We start from the raw sequence: 20473 nt of genomic DNA on the forward strand, positions 1-20473 counted from the left end.
ACCATAGTAGAATTGTTCCCAGCCAGTATGTTTGAATGAGGCCAGGAAATTAATCTTGTGAAATACCTCATCTAAGCACACATAATCTTGTACTATACCCAAATACCCATTGTATCTAGCCAAGAACTCTGCTGAGTAAGATGGGAATACTGATCCCACTGTTTCGGCTTTAAGAGCTGGGAATCTTGCTGCAAGCCTTGTGTGAGGCCATGCATAGATGCAGGAAGGGGAACACTGCCAGCTCTTGGTCCTTCATGCACAGAGACAGCAGCAGTTCTTGACCATGAAAGCCTGAATTGGCCTGCAGGCTGCTGTCAGCAATATACCCTGATGTACCACACTCTTCTTGGCAGTATTAACTTGTGCTGCTGTTTCTTTTCTTTAAATGGAAATGCTGGCAGAGCTCTCATACTTCATAGAATCACAGAATGGTAGGGGTTGGAAGGGACTTCTAGAGATCATCCAGCCCAACTGCCTGCCTAAAGCAGGTTCACCTTGATGAGGTCACCCAGGAACGCGTCCAGGCGGGTTTGGAAACCTCCAGAGAAGGAGCCTCCACACCCTCCCTGGGCAGCCTGGGCCAGGGCTCCCTCACCTCAGCACCAAACAAGTTTCTCCTTGTGTTTAAATGGAATTTATTGTGTTCCAATTAATTGTCCTGACCCCTTGTCCTGTCACTGGAGACAACAGAAAAAAGTCCTGCCCATCGTCTTGACATACACCCTTTAAATCCTTGTGTTAATGAGATCCCTCCTCTGTCTCCTCCAGGCTGAACAGCCCCAGTTACCGCAGCCTTTCCTCATAAGGAAGATGTTTTAGTCCCCTGATCATCTTGGTATCCCTGTGCTGGCCCCTCTCCAGCAGTTCTCTGTCCCTCTTGAGCTGGGAGCTCAGAACTGGACACAAGATTTCAGATGAGGCCTCACTAGGGCAGAGTAGAGGGGGAGAATCTCCCTCAACCTGCTGCCCACACTCTTCTTGATGCATCCCAGGCTGCCATTGGCCTTCTTGGCCCTGAGGACATGTGTTTTAATTTATTATACACCAGGACTCCCAGGTCTCTCTTCTCAGAGCTGCTCTTCAGCAGTGTCCTCCAGGGATTGGCCTTGGCTGTAAAGACCTGAAGCAAGGAAATCATTCGTTAGTTCCGCCTTCTCTGCATCCTCTTTCACCAGGGCACTCTCCTCATTCAGCAGCAGGCTCACATTCTCTCCAGGCTTCCTTTTGCTACTGATGTACTTGTTTTCCTCTTCTTCCCTTACCAAGTTTAATTCCAAAAGTCTTCCTAGTTTCATCCCTACATGCTCTGGCAACATTCCTGTACTCTTCGCAAGTTAGTAGGCCCTTCTTCCACCTTCCATAGACTTCTGTCTTCCCCTTGAGTCTCTGCAGTAGCTTCTTCTTCATCCACACAAGCCTCTTGCCTCCTTTTCCTGATTTTCTACTTGTGGGGATACACTGTTCATAGGCTTGGAGGAAGTGGTGTTTGTAGATCCACCAGCTTTCTTGGACACTCCTACCATCTAGAATCCTATCCCATGAGATTCCTCCAAGCTAATCTTTGAAGAGGCCAAAGTCAGATCTCCTGAAGTCCAGGGCTGCAATCCTACTCGGTGTCCTGCTTCTTCTATGCAGGTTCTTGAACTCCACCATCTCAAAGCTTCCACAAGACTTGTGAGAATGGGACTAATCAGATCAATTTTCCCCAGATTGTAAGCTATGCCTACCTTTGGTCATTTTTTTCTTCAGAGAGAGATTTTTTTGCATGAGATGATGTTTCACAGTGGATTAAATTACAGTCTAAGACTGTTTCCACAGTAATGGATATAGCTCACACTGTGAAGCTGGGTTCTCTGTTATGATTCAGCATCACACCCTGATTCAGGCAGTGAGAAGCCTTTCAGTTCTGGTCACAGTCACTAGGGATTTCCAACCCACTGATAAATACTTGGCAAAAGGGTATTCCTTTGCTCTTCTGCACATCAGGGATGGGCTAATGCAGGGTGCTGGAAATTTCACACTGCTCTTTCACTGATCAAGGATTCAACCCAGTCTTGTAGCTCAGGTCACCTTGACTTGTCTTGAGCCAGTGCTGGCTCAAGAACTTGTCATCAGCTCTCTGATGGCTTCTAATCTCTTGTACCACATACAGTCTGTGCACCTGGCACAGTACTTTTGAACAAGTGCTTGGAAGCTTGTCTATTTTGACCTGGCTGTATGAGTTCTTCCAATGAAACTTGTGAATTCTCCTTGCAAGCCTTTCCTTTCATTCACTCTGTGGTCATTGCTGCTCCAGCAACACTGCCTCTGCTTGCAGCTGTATAGTGCTTTATTGTCTCATTTGTGTACTCTCTCTCTCTACCACTGAAACACTTCTGCTAGCCATTTTCTTTTTCTGACTCCCATGCTGGGGAAACTTATACAGGCCTCCTTTTGTCCATCAGGTGAAATGATTCAATATGTATAGAAAAGAAATGGATGTCTCAATGACTGGCTCTTGGGAGAGTCTAGGATAGACATGTGTTTGTGAGTCTTTTCAAAGCTGCCAAGTTTATGTTATAAAGCTGAAAACTCAGAAAGTTTGAGTCATTCTGTAGCCCATCTGGAAATCCTGTTTTGCCTTTGCTCACGTTCACACCCCTTACATCATTTAGAAGTTGTCATGCAGGGACATACACAACTGGCTGCAGATTCCTGCCCTTTCTGGCTTGCCCTTGGAGTTTGTGGTGGGATTTTGAGCAATCTGGTACACTTCACCTAACGTCAGGAAAGCCATTCTGTGTGTCTCCTGAGTCTCGGTATCCTACCTCTGCAATTGCAAAGGCTGCATGACTGTAGCATTTAGGAGCTGCCTGGAGAGTAGAAGTTCCAGACAGTACAACCAAAGGAAGTTCCCAGTCAGTCCTTTGTTGTTTAAAGCTTAATAGTAGTCTGATACTCTTTAATACGCCGTATTTTCTTTTGCTTGAACCTTTTGATGAATGTTGTGCTGGCATCTTGCAATGTGATGCGAGGATGAGCAGAGAAGAATACTTTCTGTCTTTGGGGAAGCTGCTTTGGAGCTGGAAGGTGCTACAGGAGGCTGGTAATTCTGAGCTCTGTTGAGCACTGGTTTCCAGTTGCATCTGGTGTTCTTGGTCAAGAAAGGAGAAGCAGCCATTGAAGCAGCTTGAACTTAGTCCACTGTGCCCTTTGTGGTGTCTTAGAGTGTATAAGGAAAAGACACGAGGACAGAGTGAGGGCTACTGATCTCTTTGTCTTGCTTTGTGGTAGAGTAGGTACGACAGTTCTGCAACTAGCTCTGTCTCCAGTGGTTATGTGTTTGAATGTAGAGCATCACGGTAGGCCAGCCTAGATGTGAAAAATACATGAACACTGCTTGAAATGACAATTGTGCTTACTGGAGAGAGAGGAAAGCCCTTTTGATGATTGTATCTATTAGATGATCCACATTAATGTCTGTCTTTGAATCATAAGTTCACATGTCTGTCTTTGAATCAGAAGCAACATTAGTTCATAGTTTGAAATGTTTCCTGCTTTCAGCCAGCCTCCCTACTGTCTCTTCTCACTTCAGCCTCTGCCAGCCATGCTACCTTTGCATTGAGCTCTGGGAGGTTTGGGAGAGTGCTGTCTGCGTGAGGGGGGAAAAAGATACATAAAGCTACACAGCATCAACCTAATGTCTGGCATTGCTGCCCACATACTTCATGGTATTCCCTGGAGGCTTTGCATAGATATTAAGTAGATGTGGTGGAAGAATTGAGCCCTGTGGCATTCTTCGTGTCAAGGCTCATGGAGAGGAGGAGCTGCCGCCTGTCAGGGGCCTCCTGGGAGCTGCTGGAAAGGAGCAAGTGTAGCCAGCTCAGCACAGCGCTCTCAGCACTTGCCGAGACATGTGGTTGGTCAAACAGTACCTCTTCATCTGCAGTGTCACAGGCAGCTGATAGCTCATGGTTTCTTAGTCTCTGTCCATCTTTGTGGTAAGGTCCAAAATCCCGCTGGTGCTTCATTTCCAGGCTCGTTCATGAGTGTCTCCAAAAGGAGAGTGCAGAGTGTATTCTGAGGCTGTGTTGTGTCACTCCTCAGAGCTTGCTCAGTTTGAAAGAGGATGGCAGTGCTGCTGAAGAACTTTTTGCTTTCTGTTCAGTGATTAGTCATTTCTTTCTGTGCTATCAGCTACTTACTTGCCTAGTCATGTAGTTAGCATGGTTTTAGAGGGAAATGACTAGAAAGGGGCCAGGCCTCAGGAACTGGAGACAATCTGGATCCATATTCAAAGGATCTGGTGGAAATGAGCTGCACTTAAGGAGGACTGGTGCCCTGTTAGACAAGCTCTGCAGGAGTGATGTGGGCCCGTAATCAGGGTTGAGCTTGGGTAGCTATATGACTTCAGTGAGTGCTGCCCTTCTCTGGATCCTAACCTGAAATGTGATAGGCACTGCATGAGGGGTGTGCTGCATTCTGCCCATTCTGCAGCTTGTGTCAAAGGTGTAGCACACTCAAATAGCTGAGGCTTTTCAGGATGAGCTGGAAGGGAGTGTGGGAGAGCTGTTCTGCTGCTTTCAGGGCCCACCAGGATCCCTTGTCAGCAGAGAAATGAACATCCTGAAGCAGCTGGAGCGAAGCCAAGCTCATGGTCCCTGTTACTAACTTTATGGGCTTATAGGCCAGGCTGATTCTTGTTGGGTTTTTCTTGTTTAAGGCATGCCTAGACAGAGGAGTCATGGCAGTAGGTACTGTAGAGAAAAGCATTAAGTTGGAGTCTGCTTAGAAATCTTATAGTTTAGTTACAGCAGGCAGACAAATGTTGAGAGAAGGAGAGTTTTTCTCCACTGTCTGTTATTAGCTGACCTGATTCCAGGACAGAAAAACTCCGGTTTTTATTGCTTAAAAGGACAGTGACCTCGTGAAGGTCACAGGACCTGATCCCCCATCCTGGTACACACTCTTACATCAATGACTACCTGCAAGGCTGCCTGGAATTGCACCAGCCTCACATTGCTGTCCTGGGACCCACGGGGCTGGTGGTGCCTCCAGAGTGCTGGAAAAGCCCCTATCTCCTATTAGACATATACCCCTGCTGTGCAGCCTTGCAGAAGATTGTGATAGCATAGGTTGTTCTTTTCCAAGCCAGGGAGCTTTTATTAGTCAGCCAGAAGTGGGTTATTTGAGTGTCCTGGGGCTGGATGTGTATGCCTGGAGTGTCCCAGCCTGCTTGTCTCCAGCACCTGGGGTTTCACCTGTGGCCCTGCATGCCCACAGCTTCATTCTGTATTCATTCATTGTGCTGCTGTCTGTATGACTCGCCTTCCTTGGCCAGCAGTTGTCCATGTCTGCTCCTCGATTTTATTTTCACCAGGTCTGCTCCTCGATTTTATTTTCACCAGCATCTTTGAAGTCTACACATATGTTGATGATTTAGTGTCATTAATATCAATCTAGACAAGTCTGTGTGTGACCTTTCACTCCTGTGTCCAAAGGGAAGGATTGACCCTTGCAGTCAGTCACAGCACAGCTCTGACTCATACATACTTTTCATAAAAATAATGCAGAAATTCCCCAGAGTTTTCACAGATCTTTTCTTTTAGGAGATGAAGTGTGAGCCTTCCAGAGTAACACAGCTTGGGAAAACTATGAAGCATGTAACATCAGCTAATTAATCTTTCTGACACATGATACACTTTTTACTATTAATGTTGTCCATTTTATTTTTTTCCTCTTTGTGTATCTGGCTTGTTCAAACTCTGCCAATCTGAGTTTCACTTAAGCACAAGATGAAATCTCTTTAGTGTTCATGTGAGGGAGCCCTGGAAGGGGCTGCCCAGATGGGTTGTGGAGTCTTCTTCTCTGGAGACATTCCAAACCCAGCTGGATGAGTTCCTGTGTGACCTACTCTAGGTGGTCCTGCTCTGGCAGGGGAGTTGCACTGGATGATCTCTAAAAGTCCCTTCCAGCCCTTGAGATTCTGAGATTCAAGTGCTCTCCAGTTTTATTCCCACCCTTGTCTGTTCTCCAGCTCCATTGTAAACCTCTTGGGAGGGGCTGGGATTTGTCCCACCTCCATGACTCCTTGGTGATGAGCACAACAGAACCATCTTTTTTTCCTTTTTGTCCTGATTCTAATACTATTTTCTGGTTTTCCTGCATAAGATAAATGTAGCACTTTAAAGCTCCCTAAAAAAACCTACCTGGCATTTGGATTGAATCAGAGTCACCCCTGTGAAGACTAACGGTAAAGCAAAACAACCAACCACCCAAAAGTGATCACAGGGGAGTTGTTTTCCACTGAGATACAGCTGTGATAAGGAAGTATTGTTTCTTTGTTTTCCTGTATTTGATTACTTGCCCCTTCCACTTATAATTTAAGTCAGGGCAAGTCCTCCAGGTCCCAGTGTCTGAATGCCTTTCCAGTGAATACTTAGGGGCCAGGGTTTCTGATGATGCTTGCTGTAGTGGAGCCAAGGCAAGCTTTCTTTAAGTATGGAAGTGACTAAATGCTTCTTCTAAGTTATTCTTTTTAAGGGGAAAAAAACCATACATTTAAAATCTTTAAAACAAATGTAATGAAGCAACTGGACTACAAAATCATGTCAAGGGTAAATTGGATCCATTTCAAACCCCCATTTCTCCCTCTTAGAAACATCTGAAATTTCATCTTGCACCCTACTTTAAGTGTCATTTAAAGCCAAATGTTTAACATTTTAAGATTGATGGTTATTTTCATTCTTATAAGAAGGTGGAAACTGAGATCATCTCCAGCCAGCTTCTATATCTGAGTTGCTGAGACACACTGTTTGTGTTAATGCAGATGCTTAGTGGTGTGCACGTTCTAATGACTGGACTAATTTTTAGCATCAAGAAAGCCCTTGTAGTGGTGACAGTTTGTTGTCACACTGCAGTGCTCTTCCTTCCAGTAAACTTCTTGGAGTTAGTGAGCATTCCTGGCTTGGTATAGGGGGAATCTGACATAGCTCTGTGGAAGCTCAAGTGTTTGTGGAAAGAGCTGTTAATCTTTGATCAACTGGAGTCTCCTCGTTACTGACTTTGATTACACAAGTGTACAACTTTAATTACAGCTTTTAATAAGCTTTCATTTCTTCCTAGTCACATTCTTTGTATAGTTGTGCAGCTTATCTTTCCTTTCTCCTCTGTTCCCCTTCCCCTCACCCCCTGCCTTTTTATGGAAAAAGGGATTTGAGGTCATTGCAGGGGACTGAGCGTCTGGAGGGATCCCACTGTACATGCTCTGCCTCCTGCTCTGCCCTCTGCTCGCTTGTACAGCCCAGAGAGCTCTCTCCTTCAGCTGCCCTGTGAAGATCCCCACATCAGCTGGTGGTCAGCAGCGGGGGAAAGGGCTGTGAGGTACAGACAGTCACTGCAGCACGTAACCACTGAACTGAAAGTCTCTGTAGCCAAAAGAGATACTGACTCCTGGGTGCGACTCCTGCTTGTGGAGGACTGCTCCCTTCTCTTCCTTGGGAACACACTGAGGTGTGGTGGCTTAAGTTGGCATATCTTTCTTAAGAGGAAAGGCTGTGGGACCTGGAGCTGTTTAACAGGGAGAAGAGAGGGTTTCGGGGGGGGGACCTCATCAACACTTTATAGTACCTAAAGGGTGGATGTCAGGAGGATGGGGCAGGACTTTATTCTGTAGCACCCAGTGACAGAACAAGGGGTAATGGACATGAACTGGAGCACAAAGTTCCACTTAAACACAAGATAAAACTTCTTTGGTGTTGAGGTGAGGGAGCCCTGGCACAGGCTGCCCAGGGAGGGTGTGGAGGCTCCTTCTCTGCAAGTTTCCAAACCCACCTGGATGCGTTCCTGATGGAGAGGAACCTGCTTTAACAGGGAGTTGGACTGGATGGTATCTAGAGGTCCCTGCAAACCCCTACGATTCTGTGATTCTAAATCAGAGTTGTGGAAGGCAGCAGGAAGCTATGGGCTGCAGCATTCAGCTGTGGTTCCACATCCATGAGCAATGTGTGCTGGATGCCTTCTTCTCATTAGAGGAATGACCTGGTGGAAGCTTTGTGAGAGATTTACAGACTTGTAATTGTAGATGATCGAGATATGGCTTCAAACAAGCAGGAGGAAGTGCTTTTTTTTTACATGAATCATATTTCAGCTGTGGAACTCATCACCTCACAACGTTTTAGATATAAGTGTGTTAAAGAGTTGTTGGGTAAATTCATGGCAGAAAGTTTGATCAAGGTCTATTAAACATAAAATCCCTACCACTGGACAACCTGAGTCTTGGGAAAGTGAAATTCTGATCATCAGAAGTGAGAAGGGGAATTAATAATGCCTCTCTCTGTATTTGCCCTGCTTTTGTGCTCTTTGCTGAGCCTCAGTAGTTGGTCCCTGTCAGCGAGAGGATACCAGGCCAGTGCAGCCCAGGGGAAAAGAGTATAGCTCCCGTGGAAGTCATAAGGTGCAGCTGAGCAGTGACTTAGAAGATGTGAGTCAGAAAAAAGTCTCAGGTGGTAAACCAGAGGAATTTGCACTGATTTGACATTCAGAGGTGTGCAGAAGAAATATACTTTTGAAATGCCAGTTGTGCCTATGGAAGAGGCTAGCAGGGAGAACAACTAGGAGGAGAGGAAAGGGAGCCTCGTTTATCTCTGTGCATGCATCCCTTTGGCTCCTTTGCTGTGCGTGCTGTACTCTTTTTGCACACTAATGAGTATCAGAGTCAGGGCAAGTTATGCTATATATCACTCTACTCCTATTTTCTAATGAACTTACCCCTAATGGGTAGCTTCCCTAACTATTCATGTCACGACTGAATTTCACCTTGACAATAGATCAAGAATGAGGTTCAGCAGAGTGGCCCACCTACTTTGCAATGCTCCAGCATGACAGCTGCTTTGTGTCCTCAGGGTAGCTGTACTTTGATGATTTTTCCCTCTTTAGAAAAATTTGGAGGGAGGATTTTGGTTATCTCCAGCAGGCAGAGTTTTTAAACCTTTCTCAAGGGAAGGCGAAGATTCTACAGAATATTTGAACAAATAGTTATTTATGAAGTAAGTGACATTGTCTTTAGAACTGTTCCTCCCGCTGAGCTCTGGGGGAAAACAACATTTGCTATCCTGGATCTCACTAGTTGCTGTTGTAGCCTGCTGCTGTTGGTGCCTCAGGCTCGACTTGGCTGTGGAAAATTCTGGAAGGGTTATGACAAAACGTCTGGTCTGACCATTGCAGACATGGCCTTGGTTGTTAAGGGGTGAGTTTTCATGCCTCAGAAGCCCACAATGAATCTGCTTTGCTCTCACGGGCTCTCCAACAACAGAACTGCTGGAGTGAAGTCCTTCTAAGTCTGGCTGGCTTTCTGGTTGCTCAGAATGTACTGCAGAAGCTGCTGTAACATAGGATTGAAGTGACTGCTTTGCTGAATTGGCTGGGCAAACTACAGGGGGAGAGAAACAATAGAATGAGTTCACCATGGTGTATATGCTGCCTGACCCCGTGTCATGGACCAGTGTGGCTGCATCATTTGCTTGTTCAGTTGCTATGCCACTGCTGAAAAGATCTGAGTCCAGTTCCGGAGAGTCTGATCTTCAGTGGCACTTTGTGTGACCTGTTTCAGCAGTGTCTCGTTTCAGCAAGCTTTCAGGGAAAGTTTTTCCACTTGGCCATTTTTAAACCAACCTTATGTCTCCTTTTCCCTTGTTTTGTCTGAGAGGCCGGTGCAATCTTTGTCTTACTCTCTGCTCTGTCTCTTTTGGCAGACTCGGGGACCAGTTCTACAAAGAAGCGATCGAGCACTGTCGCAGCTACAACTCTCGGCTGTGCGCTGAGCGAAGCGTCCGCCTTCCCTTCCTGGATTCCCAAACTGGGGTAGCTCAGAACAACTGCTACATCTGGATGGAGAAGAGACACAGGGGACCAGGTTGGTGTCGTTGTGTCTGAGTGTGCGTGTGTGGAGGGCTGGCCACTGAGCCCTCATGGGGTTTAATTAATAGGAGCTCAAACCTGCCACAGGCCACAGAGAAGAGAAGCTGCCTAAACTCTGTGCCTGCAGGGGGATTTCCTTTGGTAACTGCAGAGAGCTCATCCTTACTATTCTCTCTCTACCCAAAGAAGTGCTTGACATGGTAGTTTCTAAGGCTGCATCGTTGCAGCTCTTCTAATGCTGTTGATGCTAGGCTGTAGCAGAAGATGCAATGCTCTGCTCTCTGCAGCACTGGAATTATCTTCAGGGTGGAGAGGTAGAGGTAGGAGCCTCTCAGATGAATGCTGAAAATAAGGAATGATATTGGGAAGGATATAAAGCTGAGGTAAAATGTAGGAGAGTCCGGTTATTGAAATGGGCTTCTTTCTGATAGTTAGAAATATACCTAAAACTCCTGCTTCTTCTTTGGGCAAGTTACTTGGATATCAGTTCTGGAGCTGCAGTTTCCTCAGGTGCAGGAAGAAATTGGTATCAGTCCTTGAAGAGCTTTGGCTAATATCTGCTCCAAAGCTCATTCAAACTCAAGGGAAAAGAGCACAGTTGTTTTTACAGACTTTGGTCAGTCATTCCTTTGTTAGAGTAAACCCACCTGAAATCCTTGTTTGAAAGGCAAAGAATAGTCACCATTTAAAAGACAGGAGATGTTACTCAGACAAAAGTCTTTCTGTACCCCAGGGGGAGTTTTGCCAGAGTAAGGCTCAGTATCTGACCTACCTTAGGGAACAGATTTTTTTTGACAGCACCAAACTGGTTTGCTGTGTCTTTTTTCATTTTTCAGTGCAGACCAGAGAATCCAGGCAGGGAGGGAGGCTGGGGTGAGTGGGCACCAGAAGCACAACATGCCTACATGTACACATGCACATACAGTTTCTGTAAGCCATACTGAAAACAAATCCCAAGCTCCAGATCTGGAATTACAGGAAGGTGCAGCCTGCTTTTACCTCCTCCATTGGCCAGTTTGCAGGAAGTGGAGTGGGAGGAATGCATAGGATATTTCCTTCCCCTCCTGAGGCTAAGAAAGCAATTGCCACTTCAGAGGGTGCTTAGTTGAAACTTTCCCTTTACTGGGATATACTGAAGGAAGAATGCCTGTGCTACTCCTATTCCTAAAACATCTGAAGTAGATTTAGTATTCATTAACACTTTCTATAGTCAAATGCAGCCACTTCTGATGCAGGAGACAACAGGTGTTTTACTGGTGTTAAAAATACCCTGAGAGTGTTTCAGCTGCCAAAACTGCTGGGGTAATCTGGAACTGCTGAACGTGCTTTACAAGCTGGGAGTTGTCTGAGGTGCTAACCCTTCTTTTGTAGGTTGCTTCATGACCACAGCTGGGTTTTTGTTTCAGCTGAAAATTCCCCATTCCTAAGAGATTATGCCTTGGCAAAAATTGCTTTCCCGGGTTTTGTTGGTTTGGTTTTATTTTTGCTAATCCATTTACTTAAGGAATTTCTCTCCTTGTAGCATCTGGTTACGAGTAAAGTGCTGCTATTTTTATCCTTTTGAATGCAATCATAAGCAGGTATGCATCCACTATATCCACAAGTAATGTTTTGGCAAGAGCATATGCTACAAAGATAGACATAGATAGTCTTGTATGGGTCTCATTGGTGTTTCTGCACTTAGAGAAGAAATCATACTAACAGTGTTATGGCACCACACCAGGAACCAACGCTTTGTCTTTCTCAGCAACAAGCTCTCTGGACTACCTTGAGCAAATTGGCTGTACAAATCTTTCCTTCCCTGCTTCTGGTAGTGAACTGTTCTGTAGTTTACCCTGCAAAATGGGATCAGTGGCATTTCTTTTGTAGGTCTGCAGTGGAGACTAATAGTGGGACATTCTTCACAGAGAGTCTTAAGTGAAACAAGCCTCCTGCACCTGCATCAGCCACCACATTTGATGCTTTTGTTATTCTGAATTAGAATAATGAGTGTAAACTGAAGCAGCCCTCCTCCCCCATATATGCTCTCCTTTCTTGATTTTTATTGGTCCATTTAGTGCTCCCTTGGGTGTCTTTCCATCATCTATTACTTCTAGTATTATGGTGGGTGAAAGCATCCCTCTACAGTTTCAGCATGCCTGTTTTCAGGCTGTACACAATGTGCTTATGCCCATACTGGAGGGCTCTGAGAATTCTCTGCCAGCCACACAGGTATCTGTCTTGTGTGCTGTGTTCACTGCCATTTACTACCCCTAACCTGAAAAACTGTATAAAGACAAGTGGCAAAGTTACAGAACTTCTTTTCACATACAGAGGGCTTGGAAATCAGAGAGGAGAGTCAGCATCTCAGCATATTAACCTGGCTTCTTACTGTCTTCTTTGTTAAAGGAGTCAGAAAACTGCATCTCATGATAAACAGTTCAGGGTTAATTTCACACAATAGTGCACATAACTCCCTCCTTCTTTTCCCCTCCTCCCCTGGCTTTTCACACAAGCTTTGAGTTATGACTTTCCTACACTAATGAGATAAACAACATAACTCACTGCAGGTTCTGCTATTTCCTCTATAAGCAAATGGTTGGAACCTCCTCTGGTTGCCCTATAAGGCACCAGAGGGAGAAACAACTGAGCCAGGACTGAAGACAGTAAGACCTGTATATGCATTATTTCTATATGCACTGCAAGATGAGCTGCAGAGGGGATAGTTTCAGAACATTCAGAGCTGACCCTTCCCTTGTTTGCCCCTCTTTTGTGTAAATGATCAAAGATCCACACTTCACGTGAGCCAACACAGTGGCAGATGGGTGTCACCGTGGAGAGCTGAAGGTTTGGAAGAGAGCTTGATGGGTTTGGATCAAGTGAAGGTGTGGTACATGTTTTGTTGAATGGCTGTGTATTAATGAGCAAGGCTATTGTGAATAGGAACAGAGAGCTTAGCTCAAGGGGTGCAGAGATGGATGTTGGATCATCCATCTCTTATTGATCTATCTGCCACCTGGAGTAGGCTGTAGGTCCTCTAGGGAAGAGGCTTTCTCACCTCAGTCTTTTCAAGGATACCTGCTTTGTTTCTCGTTGGGCTTTCAGCATTTGTAGTTGGCTTTTCACTGTTCTGGCTGCAGCCAGAGCTGCTGTTTCATTTAAGAGTGCTCAATAATTGAACCCCCATTAACGGATACACCCCCAAAACTACAGTAGATCCTTGCACCTCTCTATCTGGGACGAATGCTGAAGGCTGTGGTCCTTATTTCAGTCAAATGACTGTGGAGGTCTGTGCAATGAATTATCTGTCCTATTGCTTTGGTCTAGCAACCACCATTTCAGTGTTGTGAGCAAGTTCTTGCACAGGACCTGCTGTGAAAGGGTGAGGCTTCTTGCCTCCACCTCTTTAATGACTCACACCAGAGCCAGGCACAATGCACCTCATCATAATAGCAATTGTTTGCAATGGTCAGTGTTTGCAAAGTGCCGTGAAGGAGTGTATCCAAACACTGTAGAAGTTGTAGTTATTCACATTTTTATTCCCAGACCAGTCCTAAGCACCCTGCTCTGAAACGTGTCCTTCTTGGGGTAGTTGTAATGCCCAGCAAGCTGTGCAGCAATGAAAGAAGGGTGTGAAAAGCCCCAGAGTTCCTGCAACAGCCAGCATCTCTGCAAATACTCCATTGCTCAGCCATGCCCAGGCAGTGTGCTATAGATGCTTTGATTAGGCACCAGGGCCTTGGGAGTAGGTGCAATGTGCTGGAGTCTGAACTGGAATTCCCAACAGCTGAAACATTTTGAACCAGGAGCTTAGGCTTCCCTTGCAGAATTGGATTGGCCCGTTCCCTTGAGGTGAATAATTTTGTGTCTGGGGCATTTTTTTTCCCTTATCCTCATTTGGCTCAAGTGAATCAATTCTGTTCCCATGCTGGTACACTCTGCTGGCTGCCTCAGAAAGGGTGAGAGAGCTCTTGGTCCATCTTTTCCAGCTGTTCACTGTTGGCATGGCTTCAGATACGGTAACACCACTTGTGTCCTCTCTCTTCTGTGGTCTTACCTGTTCTCCAAGGGCAATGAGTGTGGAATTGCAGTCATGCTCTGTAGTCCCTTAAGGACTAACAGCAAGACAGAAGAGCCACAAAAGAAACTGGTGGATGGAGGACCAGGGGAAGCATGAAATTCTTCCAACTTTCCTGTGTCTTGCTGGGTGTCTCTGTGTGTTGTAAGTACCTGGGGCGGTAGAGGATATTTTGAAGCACTCATCACTGTGTTTCTGGGACTCAAATAGCAAGGTATTCATGAAGCCCCATGTCTTTTGAATACAAGAGAGCAAAGCATAGCTTGAGCATTGGCTGAGAGGCGTCTGTCAGGAGTTCCAGAGCAGCTCAGAAGCCAGCAATGCCAAATGTGATTCAGTGGAGCATGCAGTAATAAACATTCCTGCTGTATCTCCTCCCTCATTCAGGATGTTGGCGTGAGGAGGTAGGAACCAGAATGAAGAATCTGTCTTCAAACAAAAGTCCAGAATTTAAGCAACAATACAGAGTCCAAATAGCCAGACCTCATGGATCTTGGTTTGCTCCTACTTTGAAGACACACATTTCCTGAGCTGCTCTGTGCATCAGGGCCTCATCTTTTGCATGTCAGAACTTCATCTTTTCTCTCCCAAGGGGCTGTCTCTGCCTGTGGAGGAGGCATCGCCCCTGCGACCCAAGAGAGTCTGAAATTCTATTTACCCCGAAGAAATGACAAATTATTTATGTGCAGCTCTGGTTTCAGTGAGCTGAGTGAAGTGTCTAAGTGAGAGCCAGATTCTCTGTAGGCCTGATCCCAAGAGGTGCTGAGGAGCCTCAGGAGCACCGGATGCCTTGAGTGCGTAGTTCTGCCACATCATATGCAGGATTGAACCCTCCAACAAGGAGATGCTGGAAAGGCAAGAACAAAGATGCTAGAGCCAGTGGTTGTGGTTTACAATCTGAAAAGTGATTGTATTTATTTTTGTCTTTAATCTTCAGGCCTGGCCCCAGGTCAGCTGTACACGTACCCAGCACGTTGCTGGCGCAAAAAGAGGCGTTTGCATCCCCCTGAGGACTCCAGGCTGAAGCTGCTGGAAATTAAACCTGGTGAGTATTTGTTTGCCTCTCTCTCCAGTGCTGCAGAGCAGCTGGCATACATGCAAACCTGGCATTTAGACCTTGGACTTGATCTTTGCTCCTCTCCAACCATTTCTCTTTGCATCTGTTGCGTCTTACTTGATTTGCTGTAACAATAACCACCAAACCTTCTGCACGCACCTCATCCCTTCCAGAAACGTGTACAACTTGTGTGGAGTGCAGTGGGAGCTGCTGTAGGGGTGAGTCCTGGACTCTATTAGCAAATTCATAAGCATGTAAAGGATCAATGTATTACTAATTATTTCCTCAGTGTGTTGTTAATACAAAATCTCACTCTGGCATCTGCTGCCTAATCGTTGTGAAAAAGACCACTGTGTGTGTGGAGCAGGACACAGATAAGGCTTTTCATAATAGATCTGGGAACCAGGGATGTGACCAGATAATAAACAGCAAATATTAGAAATCAGTGAGCATATGCCCCACTTGTATATGTGTGTATGCACACATGTGTACCTTAGTCCATTCTTTCATTCTCCTTGGCCTTTGTACTCTTCCTCCACAATTAAACTACATGAGGTGATGAGTTTGGATGCTGAATGAGTGACTGTAAGCAGAAGTGGAGGAGCTACAGCTGTGTCAGGTAGAGTGTGGTGATGTACATTCTCCCCTGCAGTTAGTAATAAAGGCTTTGCTGTCTTTGGGGTCAGGTGTTATGAGAAAGAGGAAACACACGTACTCACAGCTGTATGTGGTTTTGAAGAGGTGAGACACTGTCAGTATAAAAAGTACAGCAGAAACCCCCAAAATGTAAATTAAGAATATTTGAAAAACCTGTTTGACAGAAAAAGGTGTTTGGGAACTGAGCTGTGCTCAGCAATACTGATGACTTTGCTTCTTTGCAGTAGTTGGTGAAGAGAGAGAGGGACCAACAGAGACCAGTTCTAAACCTGGTGAAATCAGAGGCAATATTCATGTTGATTTTTGTAGAGACAGTTTTTGAAGGCTCCCTACCTTCAACATAGGAGATGTGTGTGGACTGTTGGCCAAGAGCAAGAAATACCTATAACCACTTAGGTTTCAAACCAAGGGCAAAACCTCAGCCAGAGAATAGAACCAGACCTCACAGCAGAGCTGCTCAGAAAGAACTGGTGAAATCAGCCAGGTACACTGCTGGAAGTGAGACTGGACTCTAGAAAGGGCCCATTAGAAATGTTTACCTCAGACCCTGTGATGATGCAAACACTGCTGTGCTTTGGTAGTTTAGTGAGGTATGGCAGCAGCGTAGAGTTTGACTCTTCTTTGTTTGCATTACGCTTCTTTGCTGTACTCACTGAATGCCAAATTAGTGCATCCTACATGCCACAGGGCATGAAAGGCAATTACCACAAAGTTATCAGATAAAGAGACCTCGACATGTCTGTGTGTGTGTTGTTTTCCCTGCTATAAACATCCCTGCTGCATCTCAGGAGTGCTACTTTTGTTGCATTGCCGGTGGCAGCCAAATAAGGCAAATTATATTGCTCTGCCATTTAAATCTATTTTCCAACCAATTTCTATCTAGTGATTAACTTTCCTTATCAGTTACACCACAAAATAATTCCACTCCATCTGTGCTTACTCAGAATAGGCTCACTAGCCAAAAATGGGATTTTTTCCCCCCTCTGATTTGCAAGGATTAAAACCCATGGAAAACATTGGATCTCCATTTAAAGGCAGCTATTGACAACTGGTGAAAAAGAGAGTGTACAGCAGAAATACTGTATGTTCTGGAGGGGGACACTGGTAAAACCTAATGCTGACCTCTTTATTACTCAGTTAAACACTGAAACAGTGTGTTGGGCAAAGATGTGGCAATCTAAGATCCTTCAAAAAGCACAGAGATGGCAACTGTAGGCCAACTAAAATCAGATTGGAAGAAATCTAATCTAAGTGTTGTATAGTTTCACTCTACCTAGAGCTTGGACATCCTAGTCATGGCTTAGAGCTGTTCTCAGTAGCTAGAGAGTGCTTGTGCTTGGTTAGGATGTGGCTAGCTGATGTTTATAGGAGGCTTTTGAACTGATTGTGTGTTATATAGTGTATGCAAGCAATGCAGTTCTGCAATATCAAGGTAGGGCTAAACTTCAGGTTTTTTATGGTTTACATTTGTTAACTGTTTAGAAGTACTTCTTGTAAGACTGCCACTGTAACAGACACAGAAGGGGATCTTAACTCCAGAAGATGCCAGTCCAGCAGCCAGTGGGATGGGCACTGGGGGTATGAATACTTCCCTGGACTGCACGTGGGCTTTTGGAGTGGCTCATCATAGCAGTAAGTTGTATCCAGAAGTTCAAGACTTCTACATAATTCAGGAGATACACAGACCCAGGGCTTGGTTTTTGGTAAGAGCTCCTGTCCATGGGAGGTCTGTGAGTCTGGGAATGAGTGCAGGAGAGGGCTGGGCTGGGCAGCCTCTTCGTCCACAGGACTGGGAGAAGAAGGATTTCCAACTGTCCTCTACCACCATCTTGAACTGCAGGTGCTGTGAAGGCAAGCAGTAGGGTTCTGGCCCTCAGTAATGCCAGAGCAGCTGGGAGGTGGTGGTTAGAAATTGAAGTGATTACACTCCAGACTTCTTGAAATCTTAATTGCTCCTTGTCCTGTAGACTTTGTGGTTTTGTGCTACTGAGTGGTATCATGATTCTGTGCTGGCTCAGGTACCAAAATTGTGGAAGTGGTGTCACCTACAGCAAACCCTGCTGACAGACAGGTATTACCCAAGATTTGCAGCTCTGCAGATGGGAACAGACAGGGTGTGTATGGCCAAAAACTCTGGTGGCATTCAAATCAATGGCACCCTCCTTCAGTTTTACAGAGGTGGTTAAATATAGAGAAGTACATACATGCACACAAAGCTTTTCTTTCCTGTGCTATCTAAGTGTAAAGAATATGACTGGGCTGCTTTTGTCTCAATTCACTGTCATCCATTGGTGTTGGATTGAAAGCCAAGAGTGAGGCCTCACAGTGGGCAGCCTTCCCACCCACTTGGAGGGCATGGAGTAGACTTTGTGTCTGCTGCTGCTGTGGTGAGAATGAGCCGGTGTCCTGTGCTGATGCCTGTCCTGTGACTTATCTCTGGGCAGTCCAATGTTCAGCTGAACTGTAGAAGTGACTTTTTTCTTCTTTTCAAGAGGTAAAAGTAAACAAAAGGTTTCATTTGCTATTATGAACCATGGTGGAATTGTTTGAGGCAGGTACTGATAACAGCTTTTTAGATGCCACTTGATGCCTGATCTGTTTTCAGTCTGACACATGGGATATACCTATGTGAGCATGCTTGTGGGTGAATGAACAGAATCCTTACAGATAAGCTGTTATCTCTTTTGACCGTTGTAGAGACTGTCTGATTGCACAAGGTACTTGTTACTCCTGGGAAGTGGTGAGTGCCCCCAACTCTTGTGGAAAATGCTCAGCATGTCTGTGGAGTTCCATGCTCTTTAAGAGGAGGCACTTCACCAAGACAAAAAGTCAAGGTGACACTAAAAAAGCAAAGAACAGAATTCACATTAGTGTCACTTCTATGATCATGTCTTGAAACTCAAGCAGCATGTTAGATCATCATCCTGGGGGTCATTGTGAAGTCTTCTTACACTCTCTACTATAGTCATATACTAGTAATATTACACTTAGTTTAGTCATTTCCTATAGCAGATCTTACAGTCCAAATATACAAATACAGAAAAGGAAGTACTATGATTCCAAAATGGAGAAATGAGTGACAAAGATAATAAACCACATCTGTGGAGGTTTAAATGGAGATTTGTGGTAGAGGTGGAAATCAAACCCAAGAACCCAGGAGGAGCTCAGTTCTCCTGAGGTCTGTATTTTTTCTTTCCCTGGTTGCTATGTTCAGTGTCACTCCAAAACATTAGAGCCTAAAAAGTATTTAAACCACTAATTTCATGAGAATTCTTCCTTTAAGTCATGTTTCTCAGATGGACCAATTAATATTGACCAGTTTCACTTTTGGTTTTGGCAATTTCTGCACAGTCACACCTTGGTTCTTGTTCAGTACTGCAAGACAGAAGGGTTATTTCACTGTGAGAACTGCAAGGAAAGGCACATCATTTCTTAACAGAAAGTTTTGCTGCTGTTTGACATATAATGGAAACCTCTCTGTGATTAAAGGTTACATTTCTGCTATATGATAAAACCTGCCCCTGACTCTTCTTTAAGGTCAGTTCAGACTATCTCAGAAACACAGACTCTCAAGGGCTGGAGGGGACTTTGAAAGCTCATCCAGTGCAACCCCCCTGCCAGAGCAGCACCACCTAGAGCAGGGCACACAGGAACTCATCCAACTGAGTTGGAATATCTCCAGAGAAGGAGCCTCCACAGCCCATCTGGGCAGCCCCTGCCAGTGCTCCAACACCCTCATTGGCAGAATAAATCTGGTGCCAATAACAGTTTGTCTGTAAAATTCAGAGGAATTGGTTACAATATTTCTGAAGGAGGCTCTAACATCAGTTGTTCAGACTTCCAACAAGTTTCTGTGGCTGTGAACTTACCAAGGATACTTCTGTATAGAGATTATGTATTCTTTTTAGTTATTCATGGCTTTTATAAACATTTGCTGCCCAGAAACCTAAATTTGGGGCAGATACGATGTGACAGCCAGCAGAAAGAAGCAACTTTCGTTCTCTGATGACTTGGTCTAGATGGTTGTTGCAAGATGCAGTTTAATAGCCTCTTACCAACTTCTGTGACTTTTGCTGTCTACCCTCTAAAATCTTGACATTAAAACGTTCTTGTGAAATCTGCTTTTTACTCAAGTCCTTCTGCATCCTGAAGTACTTTGGCTTTTAAAATAGCTCTGTCTTTTATCATATATCCCACAGTACTTAAAAACATCAGCGATTTTAGGATTGTTTTCTTCCCCTTTATCTCTTGGGTTTTCTTCCTTCTCTTTCCTCGTGCCTGACCCCACCTGCCAGGTGTTGAGCTGTGGCAGGACTGTGATGGCTCTGATGTGTCTGCAGAACTGAGGCCAGCAGAGGGAGCAGCGAATAGTCTGCTTTTTGCAAGGGATGGGCCTGACTCTGGTTCCTGTCAAAGTCGGGAATTATCTCTGCAGAAATGGATGGAGCTCTCTGGGTGTAAAACTAGGGTAGGAGAGGGACTGAGCCTACTCCACGAGTCAATGTTTTAGCAGCATTTTCTTCTATGGCAGGAATAGCCTGTTCTTAAAGTATTATGTGTTAGAAACAGTATTTGATTTTGGCAGGTGGTGCCAAAGGAACAGTCCTGCCTCATATTTAGGTCAAGTGTTAGGCAACCCTTAGGTCAAATGTCAAATAACTCAACATCACAGGGTGTGGATGATTATGAGCTTCATATTTGGAGAAGCTGCATTCCATATGGATCCTGTAGTTTCTGCTTGAGCTACAGCAGATCTTATTTTCACCCATTCCCATCCATCTTAATTTTTGACAACTCATTTGAGG

At 45.0% G+C, this 20473-nt stretch overlaps 1 protein-coding gene across 9 annotated transcripts in view; it reads left to right on the plus strand.

Annotated features, from left to right (window-relative positions):
* Nucleotides 1-20473, plus strand: part of DPF3 (double PHD fingers 3) — a 166962-nt gene that overhangs the window by 60768 nt on the left and 85721 nt on the right. For all 9 annotated transcript variants that reach the window (XM_061997682.1, XM_061997688.1, XM_061997684.1 and 6 more), the window contains exons 2-3: nucleotides 9732-9892; nucleotides 14892-14999. In XM_061997682.1, coding sequence (XP_061853666.1) covers nucleotides 9732-9892; nucleotides 14892-14999 — 269 coding nt within the window. The remainder of the gene's footprint in view (nucleotides 1-9731; nucleotides 9893-14891; nucleotides 15000-20473) is intronic.

The sequence above is a fragment of the Colius striatus genome, chromosome 6 (genome assembly GCF_028858725.1).
Source record: "Colius striatus isolate bColStr4 chromosome 6, bColStr4.1.hap1, whole genome shotgun sequence".
Taxonomy (NCBI): domain Eukaryota; kingdom Metazoa; phylum Chordata; class Aves; order Coliiformes; family Coliidae; genus Colius; species Colius striatus.